The 19810-nt window shown below is 36.2% G+C and overlaps 1 protein-coding gene across 4 annotated transcripts in view; it reads right to left on the bottom strand.

Moving 5' to 3' along the window:
- diaph3 (diaphanous-related formin 3) overlaps positions 1-19810 on the bottom strand; it is a 250472-nt gene that overhangs the window by 225914 nt on the left and 4748 nt on the right. For 3 of the 4 annotated variants that reach the window (XM_043251235.1, XM_043251238.1, XM_043251236.1), the window contains exon 2: positions 1734-1766. The exons of the other annotated variant lie outside the window; for it this stretch is intronic. In XM_043251235.1, the coding sequence (XP_043107170.1) occupies positions 1734-1766 (33 nt within the window). The remainder of the gene's footprint in view (positions 1-1733; positions 1767-19810) is intronic. 4 annotated transcript variants of the gene reach the window in all.

The raw sequence follows: 19810 nt of genomic DNA, 5'->3' as shown, positions 1-19810 counted from the left end.
TGTTGTCTATATGTTACAGATGGTCAAATAAATTGTTAAGATATGTTTTTATAGCATGCAGTTGCTCATGGAATTATTTTTATGGGCTTTTTTTATATACGATTAATCAAAACAATAATCAGCCAACTAATCGATTTCTCCAAATAATAATTAGTTGCAGTGGTTATGTAACATTTTACCAGATTTTGTCCGCTACGTATTCACTTTTATTTGTATATAAAAATGTTTCCCTAGTTGTTTATATGTAGTAGATTGGGTTTAACACTCAAAAGAGTACTGATCAGGTCAACAGGATTGGATCGGATCGGATCTGAAAAAAATGGTATTGTTGCATCCCTAGTTTTCAGCAAGTTTTTATTTTCAGGTGAACCATCTTTTTTGGTTTTCTTTGCATTTATGCATCTGCTTCTGGACCTTTACAACATTACATACATGTGTTCATTCAGGATTGCATCTTTAGGGTGCCTGCGCATGAGAGAAAGAGAGAAAATGAGTGTCCTGGTGGAATCTACCTCATCATAATCCTGATTACCCTGTTTCTGGGTCTACCCTGCTTCAGGCAAGTAGAGACTGAGAATCAATACCAAACCAACACAAACAAAACACATTTTGATGCTAATCGATAATGCAAAAGAAACAAAACACATTTTAAGAGCACAAGAGAGCGAGATGGAGTAAAGGACCCAGGAGGCGAAGAATTAAAGAAGGGTAGATTGAAATGTATTGAGGAAAGAGGAAACCTGGTGAAGAGATGAATAGTGAATAAGCAGGGCAGAAGTGAGGAAAGCGAGAAGGATGATATGAGATCGAAGGGAGGATGGAGGTGATTGCGGTGCTAAATGCCAAAGTTGGTGCGATTCACCATAAGGGTAAAAAACGACTACTGAGTTCCATCGATAAGATGGTCTAGGTGCCGTTTAAATTAACTGACTGCTCTACTCCATGACCTAAAGTTCTCCATCCAAAATATTTCATTACCTTACACTGCTGCTAGAGGAAACAGGTCCAGCTGCACAGGCTTGATACCAACAATGTTTAATAAAATTCAGACCAGTACATGAAATTCTAATGTGCAGCAGAATTCTTCTTAGCGCAAACCAAATAAATAAATAAATACATCAAATACAAAACAATACCACCATTTTTTTGTTAAAGAGAAATTAGCCAGATTTAGCTTTTTTCCTTTTTCAAGGTTTACTTGAAGTCAATAATTACATGAATAAATGTTGAAATTAGTTATGTACATACGTTTAAAAGCTTCACAATCAATTACATAAGCTTTACAATTACATGCAAACTTATTAGTGATGTAGATGTAATGCAAGACGGCTTAAAGGGCAGTTCATAAGTTAGTCAAACTCATCTCAAGGAAAGTAAAAAAAAAAAAAAAAAAAAAAAAAAAAAGTAGTAGTAGATTAGTTAATTCAGCTTGCTCAAAAAACCTAGGCAAATCTTAAGATGCTGTCTTCTAATAGTCAGTGATATGGGGTTAATAATGTCAGATATCAGAGAAAGGCTGATGATACACAGAGCAACTTTTGAACAATGTTGCTGGGCAACATTGCTTTAAAAAAAAAAAATAGTTGCATGGCAAACCTGTTTAAAAACTTGCCCCGTGTATCATTAACCAGAAGCAATCAAGGCACTTGAAGCTTGTTGTTAGGATAAGTCAGACCATGAAAGAGTGAAAATCTGACAGCAAACAAGAGAAACCTGAAAAAAAAAACTCTTACCACATCATCAGTAAGTGTTCTGATGTTTAAGTGCTACAGAGAGAGAGAGAGAGAGAGAGAGAGAGAGAGAGAGAGAGAGAGAGAGAGAGAGAGAGAGAGAGAGAGAGAGAGAGAGAGAGAGAGAGAGAAAGAGAGAAAGAGAGAGAGAGAGAGAGAGAGAGAGAGAGAGAGAGAGAGAGAGAGAGAGAGAGAGAGAGAGATTATTTCACAACGACACTGAAAAGGTGACATGGCTGAAACAAAGCTTTTAATATAAAATCAAAGATGATGCAATTCTTTAAAATACATGCAAATTACGGTGAAGTGCAGCAGTTCTATTTGACAGTTCAAAACAGCATTGTATAAACATTCTTAAAATTCAAGCAGCATTACTTATTTATAAACACACATTGACTTAAAAGTTTTACATGCCTAATACCTGAAATCCAGTGCAAAAAAACATAAGTAATACTGTCATTCATATCAAGAGAAAAAAAGTAAGCAAGCGCATGTGTGCGAAAAATCCAGATCCAGATCAATTTGAATTTTGTTTGTAAGACTCAATTTAAAAGATTTGTAAAACTTGGGCAGCATGTTAATTTTTGGGCAAATTAGTGCTGCGCAATTATGACAAAAATCATAATTAGCAATTATTCGCTTGAAATTGGGATTATTAATATGGGACAATGTACATCCAACAGGTTGTTATCGCAGAATAAAGCCTGACAGGCTTATCGGCAGCCCAATGCGTGGAGGGATGTTTTATAAGACTGAAGGGCTTTAAGGACATTGTTATTAGTTTTACTGGTTGATTTCTAGGAACAACAAACCTTGGAATGTGGCGACTGGCCAATCAGAATAGAGTATTCCACAAAGCTGTTTAATAATTACAAATAACACAATTTACATTGATGTTTATACCATTGTTTGAAGCAACTTCATGTTGTCATTTTATATAAAAATAAGCTGAAAACATTTAAACTGAAACATTTCATTCCTTTTCTACAGTACTAAACCTCAAATTTCAACGATTCATTGTAATTTAAAGCTGAAACCAGTCCAAACTAAACATTCTTATTACACATGATATTATAATATTAAATAAAACTTCCATAAAACAAAATGGAAAAAAATAACCCTTACGATATCCTGTAGAAAGGAAAAAAAAGAAAACACACACACACAGCTTAAGCACTCAGATTAACATAAACTGACTTTGAACAATTACATAATTGTCGCATTCATAATTGTATTTGCAAATAGATTATTATCAATGTCCTGTTAACATAACATAGACCATAAGATAAAGCAGCAGTCGAAAGACCAAAGAATTCAAACTGGTCTTCTATTCTGGCACATATGCTAAAATATTAGTTAAAATAAAATGAGACTAAATGGCTAGAATCACTTGGAAGACTTCCAAAGTTTAAAGGGATTTTGCCAAACAAATGTACGTTTTATGGGGTCTTTTAAGCATAAGCATATAAACACAAACTTTTTAGTTTAGATTTAATGAAGCTGATGTGTAAATGGTAAAAATATTGACAATGCAAGCTTAGGATCCAGACTCTCACTACACAAACACCACCAGCATCAATCAATATGCCAGTCTTTCATTAACATGAAATCCACAAGACAATGCAAAAAATGCATCAACCTGTCAATTTAGCCTGCTAATGAGTTTCCAAGATTTACATTTAACAAACTTTGAGAAAAGACAGGTATGTGTGAGAGAGTGAGAGAGAGCTTTCTTTCTAATATTATACACATACACATATATACATATACACACACGTACATATATACACACATCTATATACGAGTCTTCTGATTTAATTCTACACCCCTACCCCTTGACAGTTACTAAGAGACCTGAGCACTCAGAATAAGACTGACAAAAGAATGTGACTTAAAATTCAAAACAGAACTGAATTGCATGTAGTGTAATTTTGTAACCGCTCTCCCTGGTTACAAGCACACTATTACATGCTGCCATCTGTGTAAAAGACAAAAGTTTCATAGGCGATTGTAAATGAGAAAATGTTCCTCTGTGACATATGAACGCACTAATATGCAATTGGAATGTGTGCATGTTGGATTACGGACAAAATTAGACCCATCTGTTGCTTTGGATCGAGCTTGTGCACTGTGGAAAAAACGGCTTTTGCGGTGCTCAGGAAAAGCATGTTTGCTAATGCTGTTGCTGCATTTCATTTTGGAAATTCCTTAGAGCAATGGATTGTCAAATCTCATAAGGAGAAACAAAGCAAACAAACAACAGCACATTTTTGCCTGTATTCTTTTTACTTTAGGTTCTTGCCAGTCGTCCATTAGATAAGGGAGAATTAGGTTATTTAGCAGTAAACCAGAAAGGCTCACGCAAACTGTTCGACTCCATCCCAGATGGCAAGCATTATAATCGGTCAAAATCCAAATCTACATTTTCACAACCTCCCTCTAAACATTTACATGCTTTATTAATTCAGCTAGCAGTGCACACAACAGTCCAACACACACATAGTGCAGTTATTGGTGGCTCAGCCAAGCATCACAGCCATCAGTCTTACTTCATTAATGGAGTCAAAACAAATTCGCATGCTTCAGTGTAAACATGCTGTGCTGGTGATCAATCAGAAACACTGTGCATGGGAAATGACCTTCATTAAAAAAACACAGACCTCCAAAAACACAAAACCTCTCAATCACAACGAAACCTCTCAATTACTGAAGTGGCAAGAAATACCAGAAACAAGACAAGTGACCTTCTGAAAAACTTTGGAGAACCTTTATGCCAACAAATAAGAAAAGAAATCATGTCAATTTAGATAAAATGGCAGTAAGATTCTTTTGTTTTTATATATTTATATAAAATAGCCTCATCTACGTAAACAAAACTATTTAAAGCAACAGAAAGGCCTTCAATTTCCAACAATGCACTCAGTAAACCATCAGCTCCACTTGATGGAAAAAAAAAAATAAAATAAAATAATTAAAACCATAAGATACCTAATGCACTGTCACTTTTCGGGGAAAAAAAGAAATAAAAAACATCTTGTTGAACCTGTAGATTGAAATAAAAACACTAAAGTAATTGGATGAGACAAAATCATAAGCATGAAAAAGAAAATTAATATTTATGAGACTAATTGTAGAACACTGCCTCTACTTGTCAGTCACACTGACAGTGTTTGTTTTCTCAATCTGCCTTATTTTTTATTTTTTATTTTTTTAAATCTATTTAAAACATATCCCAAACATGCAATTAAAAAGAAGCCGCTGTCATACTTAATTTAGTGGAGACAGCAAATACATCCTGCGCTACTTGGCAGTAATTACATTTGCTTTATAATTATCTAAATATCCAGTGGCCCTCTCTCCCCATTTGGTTGGCAACCAAAATTATTTACAAGCTATTCAAAATGGTAAAATCTCATTTCACAATTTACAGGATCTTGCTAGCTAAAAAAATTAAAAATGCATTTATATGTCTATATGATGTTTATAACACTTATATGTCTCGGGGCACGCATATAGGGGTTTTATAAAGTACCCTCCTAACTCAGGATATTCTGGAAGCAGGGAGCTAATTACAGTTCATAGACTGTAGCTCACCTCCTCCTGATCTCTGCTGGGGACCAGCATATGGCAACTCAGCCAACAGGATTAGCTTCAATTCAACTGATCTCAGGCACAGTTATCAGGGAAAAGCACCTCTGCCTTCCTCAAAGCGGAGGCTAAATCTGTCTTTAGGTAAGTCAAAAGCATGAAGGTCCAGGTCAGAACGATTATCATGCTATTTTTCATGCTAAATCCTGCCACGAACATGTAGTTTGTAACCTTTCCACCAAAAAGACATTAAAAGTCTTTTCTTTTTAATTTCAACTTTAATTATACATTTCAGTAGGCTAAATGTTCTTTTGATGCTCTGTAGTGTGGTGTAACAGATCATTGAAGATTACAGCACTTAAATCAGCATTCAGTACTGTACATACTGTAAATTACTTCTCTATAATACATCAATGCTGTTATTAATGCTCTCCAATATTGCTGCTTATGGTTTAAGTATAGAACTGATTTTATTTTTATTTTTGCGTTAACTGCTTTGTATTGTAATCAATAAAATAAGATAGTAGCAATACAATTGCCTCCCATGAGACTTTACTTTTAACTACAAACTGAGCTTCAAACAAGAACAACCAAGAGGGACATCAACCTGCGGGTAGGTGAGTGCTTTATGGTTTAGGCTAGATTTGACTATTCTTACCCTACCAGATTAATCAAAGGAGTAAAAGGTGTAAGATAAAATGACACACCGATTAACAATGCATAATAAAGATAACTATATTACAGGAAAGCAAAAACTTTCAAAATGTGTTTCTAGATCCTAACAACTTGTAATTATGAAGCAGGTCACATATGACGTTGCCAGAGTAAAAATACCCCTGGAGCAACTTGGATGTCAAGGCACATCGATTATGAATCATGTGGGGCACGAACCCGCCCTCAGTCTAAATCATCAGCTCCTTCATACAAGTTAATTTTAGTCACGAAACATCGGTTTTCACAGGAAAGTATGGTAAATCGCTTCCTCTCGGTGAAAACAAAATCTTCTTCCACAAATGGCTGAGCGGAAACAGCAGGTTCAAGAGTCCCTCTGTGAAGTACTTGAGAACATAAGAGTCATGTTTCAGAAATTAATTAACTTCACACAATAGCGAAAGACTCTCACAGTCACCGGGGCGTGTCTAGACTACCGCTGTTTCGTTATTCAACTCCCCACCGACGTTCTCACAGCCTTAAGCCGTCCCACCAAGTGCATACTCGTATTCAAACGTAACACTGCCCTAATACAAAGCCATTTAAATGAATAAGCGTGAGATAATTATCACATTCTCCAAGCATATACATGCACTCAATTCATTAAGCGCAAACAAACGTAAAATTACATTAATTTCAAGTCTGTCTTTGAGCTGAGTTACAGCAGAAACAAAATTCACACCAGTTTTTTATAGGAAGTTGTTGGGGTGTGCGATATTGTCAAAAAAAAATATCTCTATTATTTTTTGGGGGGATTTTAGTGCTAACGATAATTTGATCATATTTCGCTAAGTGTGTTCTTGTGCTGGTATCTTAAGGTTTGTGATATTCTTCATATTCTGTGTGGAGGTTAGTTCACACTGATAGACTAGGGCCACAACATCTAATCGATAAAATGTATTATTATCGATAATGAAAATAATCGATGACAATACACATTATCGATTAGTCAGTTCTACCCACAGTAAACTTCCAACTTCAGCCAGACACATCAAATTACAGCACTAAATAATGCATTTCTAAAGGACAAAAATGAATCTATAACAGTGGAAGAAACAGAATGGGATGCTGCAGGATCTAAGCTAATGCATTACCGTAATGGCATACCCTGTCAGGCACTTTGACAGATGCACGTTCATCCTAAGTGCAAAAACTTTTAGGGTCATATCCTCCTCTTTAAATGTCACAAATTCAAGCGAGTGTTAAAATTTTTCCATAAAGGTCTGTCCTGATAGTAAATCTTTACTGAATGAGTGCTGGAGTAGCAGATGTGTGCACGCATGTGTAAGATGGATGGAACAACGCAGCAGCGATGAGACAGTACAAAAAACATGACTGTCCTGAAATATCTGTTGTTGAATATTAAATTAAAGTATAAAAGTCAACATGTTGTGCATGTTTATTATGAGGAACTGTAAAGGGATACGACATGTAATTCTGAATATAAATATTCAATGCTTTTTACGAGATAAAGAAGTGACTTATCAGTCAGTGTGTGTTTTAAGTAAATTACTCTTACCTGTTGATTAACACAGAAATGCTGTTTTTATTAGTCTATGATGTTTTTATTAGGCAGAAAAAAATGGTCAAGCACTTAATAGTGTTCTTTTTTTTCCCCAGATACCCATTTTCAGTCAAAAAGTACATAAATAATGCCAGCAAGAATGCAAGCTGTTATGAAAGACATAAGACATTGTCGAGTGCTGTTTTTATAGCATATAGTTGACATGTTTGTTTAAAGGACATTGAACAGAATTTTTTTTTTTTTTTCAAATAAAAAAAACAAAAAAAAGGAAAAAAAGAAAATCAGGCCTTTTTTAATCCAATTAATCACTTAATCGAAAAAATAATTGGCAAACTAATCGATTATCAAAATAACTGTTAGTTGAAGCCCAAGCATGCGTAATGTATGTGTATACTCTGTAAAAGTGTTTTGAATGGTTTATGCTACTTGATAATGTCAAATCACACATCATTAAAACAAAAATTACAATATTACTGCAGACAATATATATCGCATACACCCAAAGTTGTATAACCAGACCAACTGGTATAATTCTACAAGTATAATCACATAAAACAGTTACTAAAATTTTATACTGTTCATGGGTTGGAAAAAACAGCTCCAAGAAAGGGTAAACCATTCTGACTGGAGTCCAGACAAACCCAAACAAAAACAGTCTGTGTGTCAGGAAGGGCAGGCAGTGGGAGATCCTCATTAGAGCTGAGGCGAACTGCAAGGATTGAGTTCAGGTGTACTAATGAGATCAACACACCCAAACACCACCTGGCCAGCCAGTGGTCCGCTGCACCTAATGCTATCGATAGTGGGCCGACCACCTACAGTCAAGATGAAGACCATGAGAAAGATGATTATGAGTTATGAAGGTCAATCTGTGCATGTTTGTGTAATACTGTATAAATGCAGTTATAACAAATATTTAATACAGTAGAAATTCAAAAGATCTAAAGCCAGAATTTAAATTCTTTGTTCTTTGAAATGTGTACTTATAATAATACTGTTTGGTTTTATAATAATAATAATAATAATAGTTGTTGTTGTTGTTATTGTTATTTTACAGTTAGTGGAATAAAATAGTCTTAAAATGAGAATTAGATTGTATATCACATTTATTCCTGGGGCAATATAACCCAAAAAGAAAATAGTTTGTGACAGGCTTAGTCTGGAAGTTCTGCATTTATGACCTCCATCTGAGTGTGATGCTGCCTTCCCACATACATAATACTTTGGGTAAACTGGGAGAGAGAAATGAGCAGTGAGGTTTCCTTCACACTCTCAAACCTCACACAAATGACTGGGCTCATTAAAACAACCACAGTAAAAGCATCTGATGTAGCATCAGTGCTTCAATGCGATGGGCCCTGAATAAAATAAAACACTATTAAAAGCATTTTAATTCAGCGGATATTTCATTAGAAATGAACTGCTTAAAAATGTGAAATACATTAAAAAAGGATACTACTACTATTATTCAGCAAGGATTCATAAAATAAATAAAAGGTTACAGCAAAGATAATTAGAATGTTACAAAAGATTTCCATTTCCAATGTGTCCTGCAAAAGAACATTGTTGACAGAGCTACTTCTCTCGGCTTATGTTTACTACAATCACACAGGTACCGGGCTACTCTGCAGTAGTACCCACCCAAAGCCATACTTATGTGTACCGTAGTGATTCAGGACAAAACTTTTTAGAGACAAAAAAAATTAATTACAGACTACAGCTTTAAAAATCTTCAATATCATAGAATTTTCATAATCCTTGTTACTAGCGTCAATATCAAACTAAAACAAGCCTAAAAGAGACAGAGCAAAAAATAAAAATGAAGCTCACTGAAGATAAATAAACAGTTATGAAATAAAGAAACTAATTACAAGCAATAGGATAAAAAAAATACAATAAATAAGACAATATAAAACAGACTATGGAATAAAGAGCTGCTCGGATCATGATATTAATCGGGTTGTGTTTGTTCACTTCAAACTGATTTTCTGAAATCAAAACAGGGATGATAATAGTCGAGCACCACCCAATGCCATTATCAACTGTGCTTTAGTTCTGTGAGAAACCGGCAGCTCTTAAAAGCTGAGAATTCAAAAGGAACTCTTATCTTGACAGGAAAAAAAAAGTTGTTTACATGTAACGTGTCAATGCTACATGCTATAGTACGACTCTCTCTCTTTTTCTTTGCATGTGTGAAAGACAAAGCAACGACGAGACGTCAGCCTTCACACTCCAGTTTACAGCAGGTCAAACACAGGTGCGCTGCGCATCCACAGAGATGAGTTGAAATGGGCCTATTTCACAGATCGCTTGATGGAGAATGAAACTCAGAAATCAGTGTGTTCAGAGAATGAAAATCTATCTGTATTAAACTTATACTTAGCCTCCAACTCACACGTTGGAAAATAAAATCTGATGTTTTATTATACAGTGGCTAATATTAGACATCATTTAGTGAAATTTAGTCGCACATGCGAGTGATTTGCTCGGAATGTAGAGGATTGTCAGACCTCTAAACAATAAATTAGAGGTAAAGCATGAAGAAGGACAATAACTGGTTAAAAAAAAAAGAGAGAGAGAACAAAGAGTGGGAGATAAAGCCAAGCAATAATGTTTATGAAAACTTGATGGTTTATTCCTCTTTATTTATTTAGCATTCTAAGATTCTCTTTGAAAAAGCAGATAATCTATCCATAGTCCTACTGATAAATAAAAAACCAAGATGTTCGGACTCAGACATTGCACACTACGTGAAGCCAAACAGCATGAGAGATGTCACAGATTCAAGAACTGGCAGGGGACTGAGTTTTTGAGCCAAGTGCAAGCAAACACACACATTCCCCTAACAAAATTAACAAGAGTTAAACAGATAGAAACTTTACAAAAACTTGGCTACAATGTCAACTAGGTTAATTTGGGATTAATTTATTCATACATAGCAGTAAGGGAATATATGCCTTGTGTGTGTTCTCATATGTGGAAGACAATAGCTAGCACAAAGCAGAGCAACAGTGTTGCGGGTATGTGTCTAGAGAATCATTATAAAAGCAAAAAGCAATATATAGCTCTTGTGCAACCACTGTTTGACATGACTAATCCTATTCTTTATGCATTAGTAATCATGCTCCCCTTGGAATGAATGAAAGGTATTGAAAAGTCCTCTTGTTACCATTCCAAACAAGGCTAGAGCAACAATTGGCAGAGAAAGCAAGAGAGCCTTGAGAAGGCTGGATTGTCATTCGAGGTAACCTCTGAAATCACCTTTGGTGCAGAAAAGTCCCATTTATACAAACAAGGTTACACAAAGTAGAACTACCAAGCCTCCTTTGTAACTACAAGCTGGATACAAACATCCTTATTGAAAACATAAATCATTTAAAAAATAAAAATGGATTGCCTCCATTCATTTTTCTAGTCTTTTTCAATCCCTCATTGCACATGTCTAATTAAAAAGGACTTACTGCCATATTTAACAACAATAGCCATTTCACATGCTTATGTTATAAATAACACTGACTATTAGGACACTGCAATAAGCCATTCTTCAAATCAGTCTTTAGTGAAGGGCCATTTCTGTCAATGTCACCAATAGCTGTGTTTTTATCTTGTAACTAGGATTGGGTACCGAAACCCGGTACCTGTATGGCACCAGTACCAACATAACCAGTATTTACCAAACTAAATCAGAAAGAGAATTTTGGTGCCTCATTTCAGTGCCATGCCTGAATGACAAACCCAACAAATCGGCATTGCATCACAAGTGTAAGTGTTGTTTTCCGACTTAAAATTACAACTTGGAATATAAGATTGTCTGAGGAGCATGTGAATGCAGTAATTAGCCTGCCATTAACTAAGCTAAACATGCTTCAGTTAAATTGTCTAAAGCTAAACTTTCCTTGTATTCAAATTTTTAACCCGTTATCCAAAAAAAGAGGTTATAACATTTTTACTTCAAAATACCAGTCAAATGCTTCCCTTTGTGATCTAATGTAGGTTTTTGTCACAGAATGAGGCAGAAAATATGTTCCATAGACTACTGTGAAAAAAATAGCTTAGATAACAGTGATAAAAGACACATTATTGCAGTGGAGTGTTTTTCTTTGTTTTATCATTCAAAACATTATATTTTCTGTGCACTCCATTACAGGAGGAGCGTCTCACTGCAGACTCCAACATCCAGGGGGTTTGGATGGATACAGATCCAAGCACTCCCTCCTTAACATACCTAAACCTCCCCCTGATCCCTAAACCCACCCATCTCCACCCCAAAAACTACCACTCTGCACCCCTTAGATTTTGATCCAACAACTTTGATGTTGTGGTATGCAGTGAACCCTAATTGCATTACAGCGATAACTCCACTAGCTACTTCTCTGGATATACGGTATAGCTTTTTCTGTGCGTGCCCTCTGGTGTCACGTATGAATGAACCCAACATCATGTGTTTATAGTGCTAATAGTGGGAAAATGATTGTATATTTATTGTTTATATACATAAAAATCATGGGAAAGACTGTTGACTTGGCAGTTGTCCAAAAGACGACCATTGACATCTTGCGCAAGGAGGGCATGACACAAAAAGTCATTGCAAAAGAGGCTGGCTGTGTCCAAGCATATTAATAGAGAGGCGAAGGGAAGGAAAAAATGTGGGGGAGATTCACAAAGAGTGGACTGCAGCTGAAGTCAGTGCTTCAAGAACCACTATGCACAGTTGTATAAAAGACGTGGGTTTTAGCTGTCGCATTCCTTGTGTCAAACCACTCTTGAACAACAGACAGCGTCAGAAGCGTCTCGCTTGGGCTAAAGACAAAAAGGACTGGACTGCTGCTGAGTGGTCCAAAGTTATGTTCCCTGATGAAAGTAAATTTTGGATTTCCTTTGGAAATCAAGGTCCCAGAGTCTAGAGGAAGAGAGGAAAGGCACATAATCCATGTTGCTTGAGGTCCAGTGTAAAGTTTCCACAGTCATTGATGGTTTAAGGTGCCATGTCATCTGCTAATGTTGGTCCACTGTGTTTTCTGAGGTCCAAGGTCAACATAGCCATATACCAGGAAGTTAGAGCACTTCGTGCTTCCTGCTGCTGACCAACTTTATGGAGATGAAAATTTCATTTTCCAACAGGACTTGGCACCTGCACACAGTGCCAAAGCTACCAGTACCTGGTTTAAGGACCATGGTATCCCTGTTCTTAATTGGCCAGCAAACTCGCCTGACCTTAACCCCATAGAAAATCTATGGGGTATTGTGAAGAGGAAGATGCGATATGCCAGACCTAACAATGCAGAAGAGCTGAAGGCCACTATCAGAGCAACCTGGGTTCTCATAACACCTGAGCAATGCCACAGACTGATCGACTCCATGCCACGCAGCCTTGCTACAGTAATTCAGGCAAAAGGAGCCTCAACAAAGTATTGAGTGCTGTACGTGATCGCACTTTTATAGTTGGCCAAGATTTCTAAAAATCCTTTCTTTATATTGGTCTTAAATAATATTAAAATTTTCTGAGATACTGAATTTTGGGATTTTCATTAGTTGTCAGTTATAATCATCAAAATAAAAGAAATAAACAATTGAAATATACCAGTCTGTGTGTAATGAATGAATATAAAATACAAGTTTCACTTTTTGAATGGAATTAGTGAAATAAATCAACTTTTTGATGATATTCTAATTATATGACCAGCACCTGTATATACATAATATAATAATTATTATAGTGGGTGTGGCTTTTTATTAACAAATCACAAAATAGTATCTAAAATATACGGGGGAACAGATTTAAATTTTAGATTTCGCACGGTATCAAAAAAAAAAAAAAAAAAAACCTGTAAACTTGCAATCAAAATATCCACAGAAAGTTAAAACTGCATTAAATGTACATTCATTAATATTTATACAAAATGAGATGTAGAATAATTGAATTTGGGATTGGGAAAACATCTACGTTGTGTACATTTAAAAAGTTTAATTATTCTTTTTTAATTAGTGTTCAAAATTACAGAGCTCCAAAAAACTTTAGGGAAGTCAGAAAAAGTGAATTGACTTGTACAATTGTACAACTTTATAGGGAACTCTGGTTCGTTTGACGTCTGAGTTTGGTATATCTGGCTAGCGTGACAGCTGTCATGCTGGTGCGCACCGGGGTACCCAACCAGAGACTACCTGAAGAAGTTTGGTTACACTCGAACTGAGTCGCAGTTCACATGAATATGAAAGTAACACAAACTCGGGTGTGCACTTGGTGAGGAACTAAAGTAACCTGAACATGCGTTTTAAATGATTACAATGCATTTACACAAGTAAATAAAACACATGTAAGAGATAATAGTGTTGATGACTTTCCTTGGATTTAAGCAGGAGTGAGTCTGCAGTGTATTTGTGTGTTGCGAGTGCAATCAAAGTGGCAAGTAAATGGCAATCAGTCATCTCCTCAAAATAGTCTGTTTGCAGGCGGCAGAAAGCAGTTTAAGTGCGACGCACATACAGTAAACCCAAGTGTTGTTTGCTCTGCTGAACATAACAGCCCTAAATTCATTTTTTTTTTTTTAATTATAAAAATAATTTAGTAATTTATTAAGCCATATTCTGTTTTGTTTCTGAAAGATAAACTCTTTCAGTCTAATTTACACTCCTTTAGGAAACCATTCGTAATAATATTAATAATAATAATAACAAAAACAACAACACCAATGGCAGTATTATAGCCATATTGTAAAACAATCACACTGTAAAAAATTTTAATGTATATTTCATAGGTATATAATTTTTGCTTTAGACTATAGTATAAAAATGACAACTTTTCAGTCTTAATTTGGACTGCATTTAAACCACTAGCTCTTAGTAAATTTATACTGCAGCTTTAAGCCTTTATTTTGAACAAATGAAACAGCACATAAAAAAAACACAGTAAATGTACATGCCAAATACATTTCTGCATGTCAAAGAAAAGAGGAAATGAGTAATGAGTGAATAGATGGCAGGGGGTCCAACAGCATGCAGGTCAAGCTGAAGCTTTAACGAAACATGCATGAATGCCAAACAGATCTCTCCATCGACACTTTGCAAGGAGAAGCTATTAAAATCAATCCAGCAGCACCTCGGTAGAGGTGAGAGACGCTAATCATGTCAATTGCAGTCCATTAGGCTCAATCACACCCACCTGCCAGTGATTGTCTTAACCTTGGACGTCAAGACCGGAGAGGCAGTGCAGCAATCGGGCACAGTGTGCAGATGCCATCGACATCTGTCAGATCACTACCCCGGTCTCGACACGTCACAGGAGTGGAGTGACAGGAATACATGTCTCATATGCATGTGACAGACTGAACCGGATATTTAAGATGAATGCTGATATGCTGTAATGTACGGTGGAACGGGATGTGCTGAATCTGACATTGCTGAGAGACCGTTAAAGGAGCTGTTGCCTGGAAATAATAAAACTTGAATAAATAAATATTAATTTATATACTTATTAATATATAAATAAATATTAATATCTAAATATTTCATGGGTATTTCCAGCAGTCCAAACTAAATAACACATTTATTTATTCATTCGTTCATTCTCAACGTGTGGCATTTCATTTTAAACTAAACTAAAGTTTTTTGTCATAAAATTTTGGTGGGAAAAACAAAAAACCTAACATCAGGGGACGCTCTAATTGTTATATTAAAAAGCATTTGCAATGGAACAAATGTTTGAAATGTTTGTTGGGGGGAAAAAAAACAACTACAAATGAAACAAAAACAAAAAAAAGATCTACTTCTGCAGCAGTGGTTGACTTTTTTTTTTTTTTTAAGTTTAACCTAAAGAGTGTACAAGAAGTTCTCTGAATTTGAACATTACTCTGTCAGGAGCATTGAAGATATCAAAATCAGGCAAAAATAAGATGACTGAGCCAAAGTGAGTTTACATCAGTTCTGTTTGGATAACATATCACCTCCGTCAGCGCCAGGACACATCCATCTGCATGTGCATGTCTGCTTATCCGTCTGTCTTCATTTGTATCCATCTCTGCCTCAGTCTGTGTGCAGATCTCTGGCCTTCCTCCAATCTCCAGGTTTGCGTCCGAAGGGCGATGCGGTCTGTCAGGAGGAAGAGGGGAATTGACTGGGCTGACAGCTGGTCTCCACGGATACAGCTGGGGTCGGGATAAAGAGCCAAAGGCAAGTTCAGAGCTGCATAGCAATCAGCGCATCAGGGGAGTGACAGACAGGGCCAAGAGGTTAGGAACGAGGGAGAAAGACACCATCCCGAAACCATATCACACTTTCTTCAGGCCTTGTCCCCAAACAGCTTCAGAGACATCAGGATTATAATCTTGCAGTCACTGCATTTGGATGCAACATTCACTTTGGGATGCGGAGCGTAACAGAAGCGCTGTCAGCTAGCCCAACTTGAAGGCCTCACCAAAGAACATCAGAAGCGTCAGTGTCCCACTACCATGATGACCACAAAAATCTTCACTACTCTGGTTCTGTTTCTATTGCGTGCACTGTTTCCATGGATACAAGAAACAATCTCTGAGAGTGTGTGTGTGTGTGTGTGTCAGAGAGAGTGGTTTTCATCATGCCAGTCATGAACACTCATGCGGTAGCTGCTGGGGTCTATGCTCTCTCCCTGTTCCAATACAGACACTCCTACTGCAGTGGCTTGGAGTGTTCTCAGACACTGAGCACTGTCTCCCTACAGAATATCACTGTCTAAATCTACAGGGGCCATTTTCGTCTTCCAGTATTAAGGACTTTTTGTCCTACACAGTATCCAAATAGACTTCAAACTGTTTTTTGCAAAACTCCTTACTTATTGGAATAAATTGTATTCTGCTTTTCAGTAAAGGCTACTTTTTTTCACAATGATGTGAATTCAGTAACTTATATATATATATATATATATTAAACATGATGTCTAAAAACCAAGTTTCTTGATGTGCACTAGTGTTTTTGGAATGTTATTTGCTAAATACTCGATAAATGTCAATTCGTACAGCAGTAAAGCAATTGCGATATTATTACAGACCATATACTCGCACACCCCTATATATCCACTAGAATAAAAGACAATAAGCCTGCTTTATTCAACCATTTCTGATAAGAAGCATAATCTGCAAACGTGAGCATATTGACAATCACTCATTTTATTGCATTTAAGAGCAGCTGTCGTCGTTTTTATCTGGCAGTGGCAGCAGGTATGCTTTAAAACTTAAAATTGAAGCCCGTATTACATAGATTCTGGCACCCAACGTCACAACAAGATCATATTTAAGACCCTTATGTAGCCAAATCTGTGCTAGTTTGGCCACCTCTAGTTTCTCTTAGTTGTGCTTCTAGCTAGTACTGTGACGTAAGTGTGACATCGGCACAAAAATAATGCGGTTGGATCATACTTTTCTCTGTACTGTTATCATTGGCATACTGTCAAAGTGACTCTTCCTAACAATCCGTAATATTTTCATTAAAAACCCTGACTGACTAATTTATAAAAAATGATGCCTCATTAGCAACTGTTTTTATGGGCCGCTATATATAAGCCGTCTGACATATTATAATGGTCTTGACATCATTCACCACAGTCGTCACTGAATATCCAAAAAAATGCCACAATCATGCATACAACAACTCAACATCTTTGTGTAAACTTACAGTATGGTGAATGATGTCAAGTTTATCACTCCAAGATGGCAGCCACATCTACATGCCTGGAGTAGTCAAATGGAGTATCTATGCGTCTATGGGTCTATATCCAAGGGATATGATTGGACAAACATTTGTATAGTCCTATGACTATCACAGATGATATAAATACTTTGTGTAAATAGTGCTGTCAAATGATTCATTGCGATCAAATCACATACAAAATAGGGCTGCACTATTATTCGATTTTCTAATCGCAATTACAGTTACAAACATTAATTCATTATGTAATCCTTCAAAGTGAAAATTAATTGTTCAAACCACTTTTGTCCATGTTGTTCTGCGTGCTTAAAATGTGGGGGTTTTTTCTACAGGTTATCTTCTAAAGGTTTTTTCCAGTATAATATTAAATTTTTCATAATCGTGCTGTCCTATTACAAAAAAGTTTGTTTACATAATGTGTACTGTTTATTTATTATGTATAAATACATACACACGCATGTATGTTATTAAATTATATACTGCATGTGTATGTATTTATGTAAAAACAATAAATAAACAGAACACACACTATGCAAACAAAAACTTTTTTGTATGTAATTAATCATTTGACAGCACTAGTGTAATACATTTAGACCACTTAACTTAGTGACTGCAATTGGGATGTGAAGAGACTTTAAACCAGCATAATGTTTTTGAACCATATCACCTATCCTGCCTTTAGATTTTACACTGTAGGCTTAAATTGTTTTTAAATGGTTTCTCTGTCAAAATGCCATACCTGTATAGAATTTGAAAATATCAATCCTGTTTTTAAAGATTTACATAATCCAATGCTTCAAAAAAAAAAAAAAAAAAGGTAAGAGATCCTGTTTGACTAACATCGTCCTTTTTTAAAGTCACAGCAAGCATCAGAACAAATAGGTAAAAAAAACATATCAAAATCTCTTTTGTAGAATGCAAGGAAAAGCATACAGCCTACAATTCAGGCTACAGTTGGAAGAGACAACGTCCTGCTGGCCTTGACGACAGCTTAGTTTCCAGTGAGCTTTTCATCACACCAGGTAATAAGTGCAGCCACCAAGGGGAACAAGTAATCTTGACTTACTTAGAAAACTCTAGGTGTAGTATATCTGAGACCTGAGTGGCAGAAGCTGAATAAGGAAATTACCTTTTATTACAAATTAACACAAAAAAAATATGTGACAACAGAGGCAATAGGATGATGAAAATTGCATATAATTGCTCCGGCCTTCATAGTTGCGCCTACTTTCCCTGACATTGTTGTTTCCTGCGTTTGAAAAGTCACATCCTTTTCATTTAGGTCAGGCTAAAGTTAAATGCACCATTAAGGCAGCAGAACATGTTGCGATAAAGAAAAGCATCACTGGCAGCTTCTATAATTGCTTCTTCCACATTGTTCTATTCAGCAAGCCCAATGCTGCCATTTGGCCTTACAGTGAGGTAAAAGCAGCCTCCATTTCGGCCATACAAACTCATACTCTCTGACTTCTGTCCTTGTTCCTTTTCCTACGTTGCTAATTTTAGAGACACTTACTGTATGTGAGGATGTCTTGGCAACAGAAGAAGTCATCCTGTGACATTCAGACAGGATTCTAACTAAATTTTCCAAATCTCAATCAACAAGTCCTGCGGCACCACAGCGGTACTGTCTACCCATCACTGTGGGAACATTGCACATTAAGCTGCTCAGACTCCTCTAGTCCAAATGTAGGGAGGTAAAGAGAAGGCAGGGGGCTGTCAGAACAGCATGAGAATGAAAGCTCCCTGTAAAATCCATCTAGTTGTTTTGGCTCAGGATGTATAAAGGCAACTACAAAAGCTGAATTTATTTGTGCTTGTTTGGGCTTATTTTCCCTCTTTCCAGCTCAAATCTTCCCTATTTTTCATCCTCAAGTGCATTCTTGCAAGTCCGCAACAGAGAAATCAATCTGGCGTCATAATTAGCGGTAATGAGAGTCATTTGGTTGACCCTCACCATGTTATGTTGTCTTGTTTTTGTTGCATTATGAGCTGCGCTAAAATCTTTTTCTCTCCCACTCACATACTCTCTTGCTCTGTCCCCCTCCCTTACTGGAGACAGATGGGGGGAACTGAACGGTTAACCCAGGACAATGCCTTCTGAAGGGTAGCCTGGAATATGACCCAACAAATTTGAACCCCTCCACTGGCAGCTGCACCTTCTAATGATAAATGTTCTTTGTTGGCATTGACTAATCCATAAAAATCCTTCAACATTCATGGAACTTTTCCATTGAACATAAGTTTCTTTATGGTGGAAGAAGATTCCTTAGATTATTAAAATGTTCTTCACACTGATTGCTCACTTAAAAGGGTTCTTTTGGCAGGGTTCCTACTCATTTTCCATTTTAAAATTCCATATTTTATCCTGTTAGTAGATTTTCAAAAAAATGTTTAGCATGAATGGTTATTAGAGCATTATATTTCTCTTTTCTCAAGGTTTTTTCTCATTGATTTTCTCAAAGTGACAACCTAAATAAAAGTTAAATTAAATAAATAAAAATACAAAAATATACACAAGACATTTTTTGTTCCCTCAAGAAACTAATCACATGCACTGAATTTTTGCACGCTTATGCAT

This window comes from Puntigrus tetrazona, chromosome 11 (assembly GCF_018831695.1).
Source record: "Puntigrus tetrazona isolate hp1 chromosome 11, ASM1883169v1, whole genome shotgun sequence".
Taxonomy (NCBI): Eukaryota; Metazoa; Chordata; class Actinopteri; order Cypriniformes; family Cyprinidae; genus Puntigrus; species Puntigrus tetrazona.
Note: the sequence above shows the minus strand (reverse complement) of the source record. Positions and strands in the feature narration are given on the sequence as shown.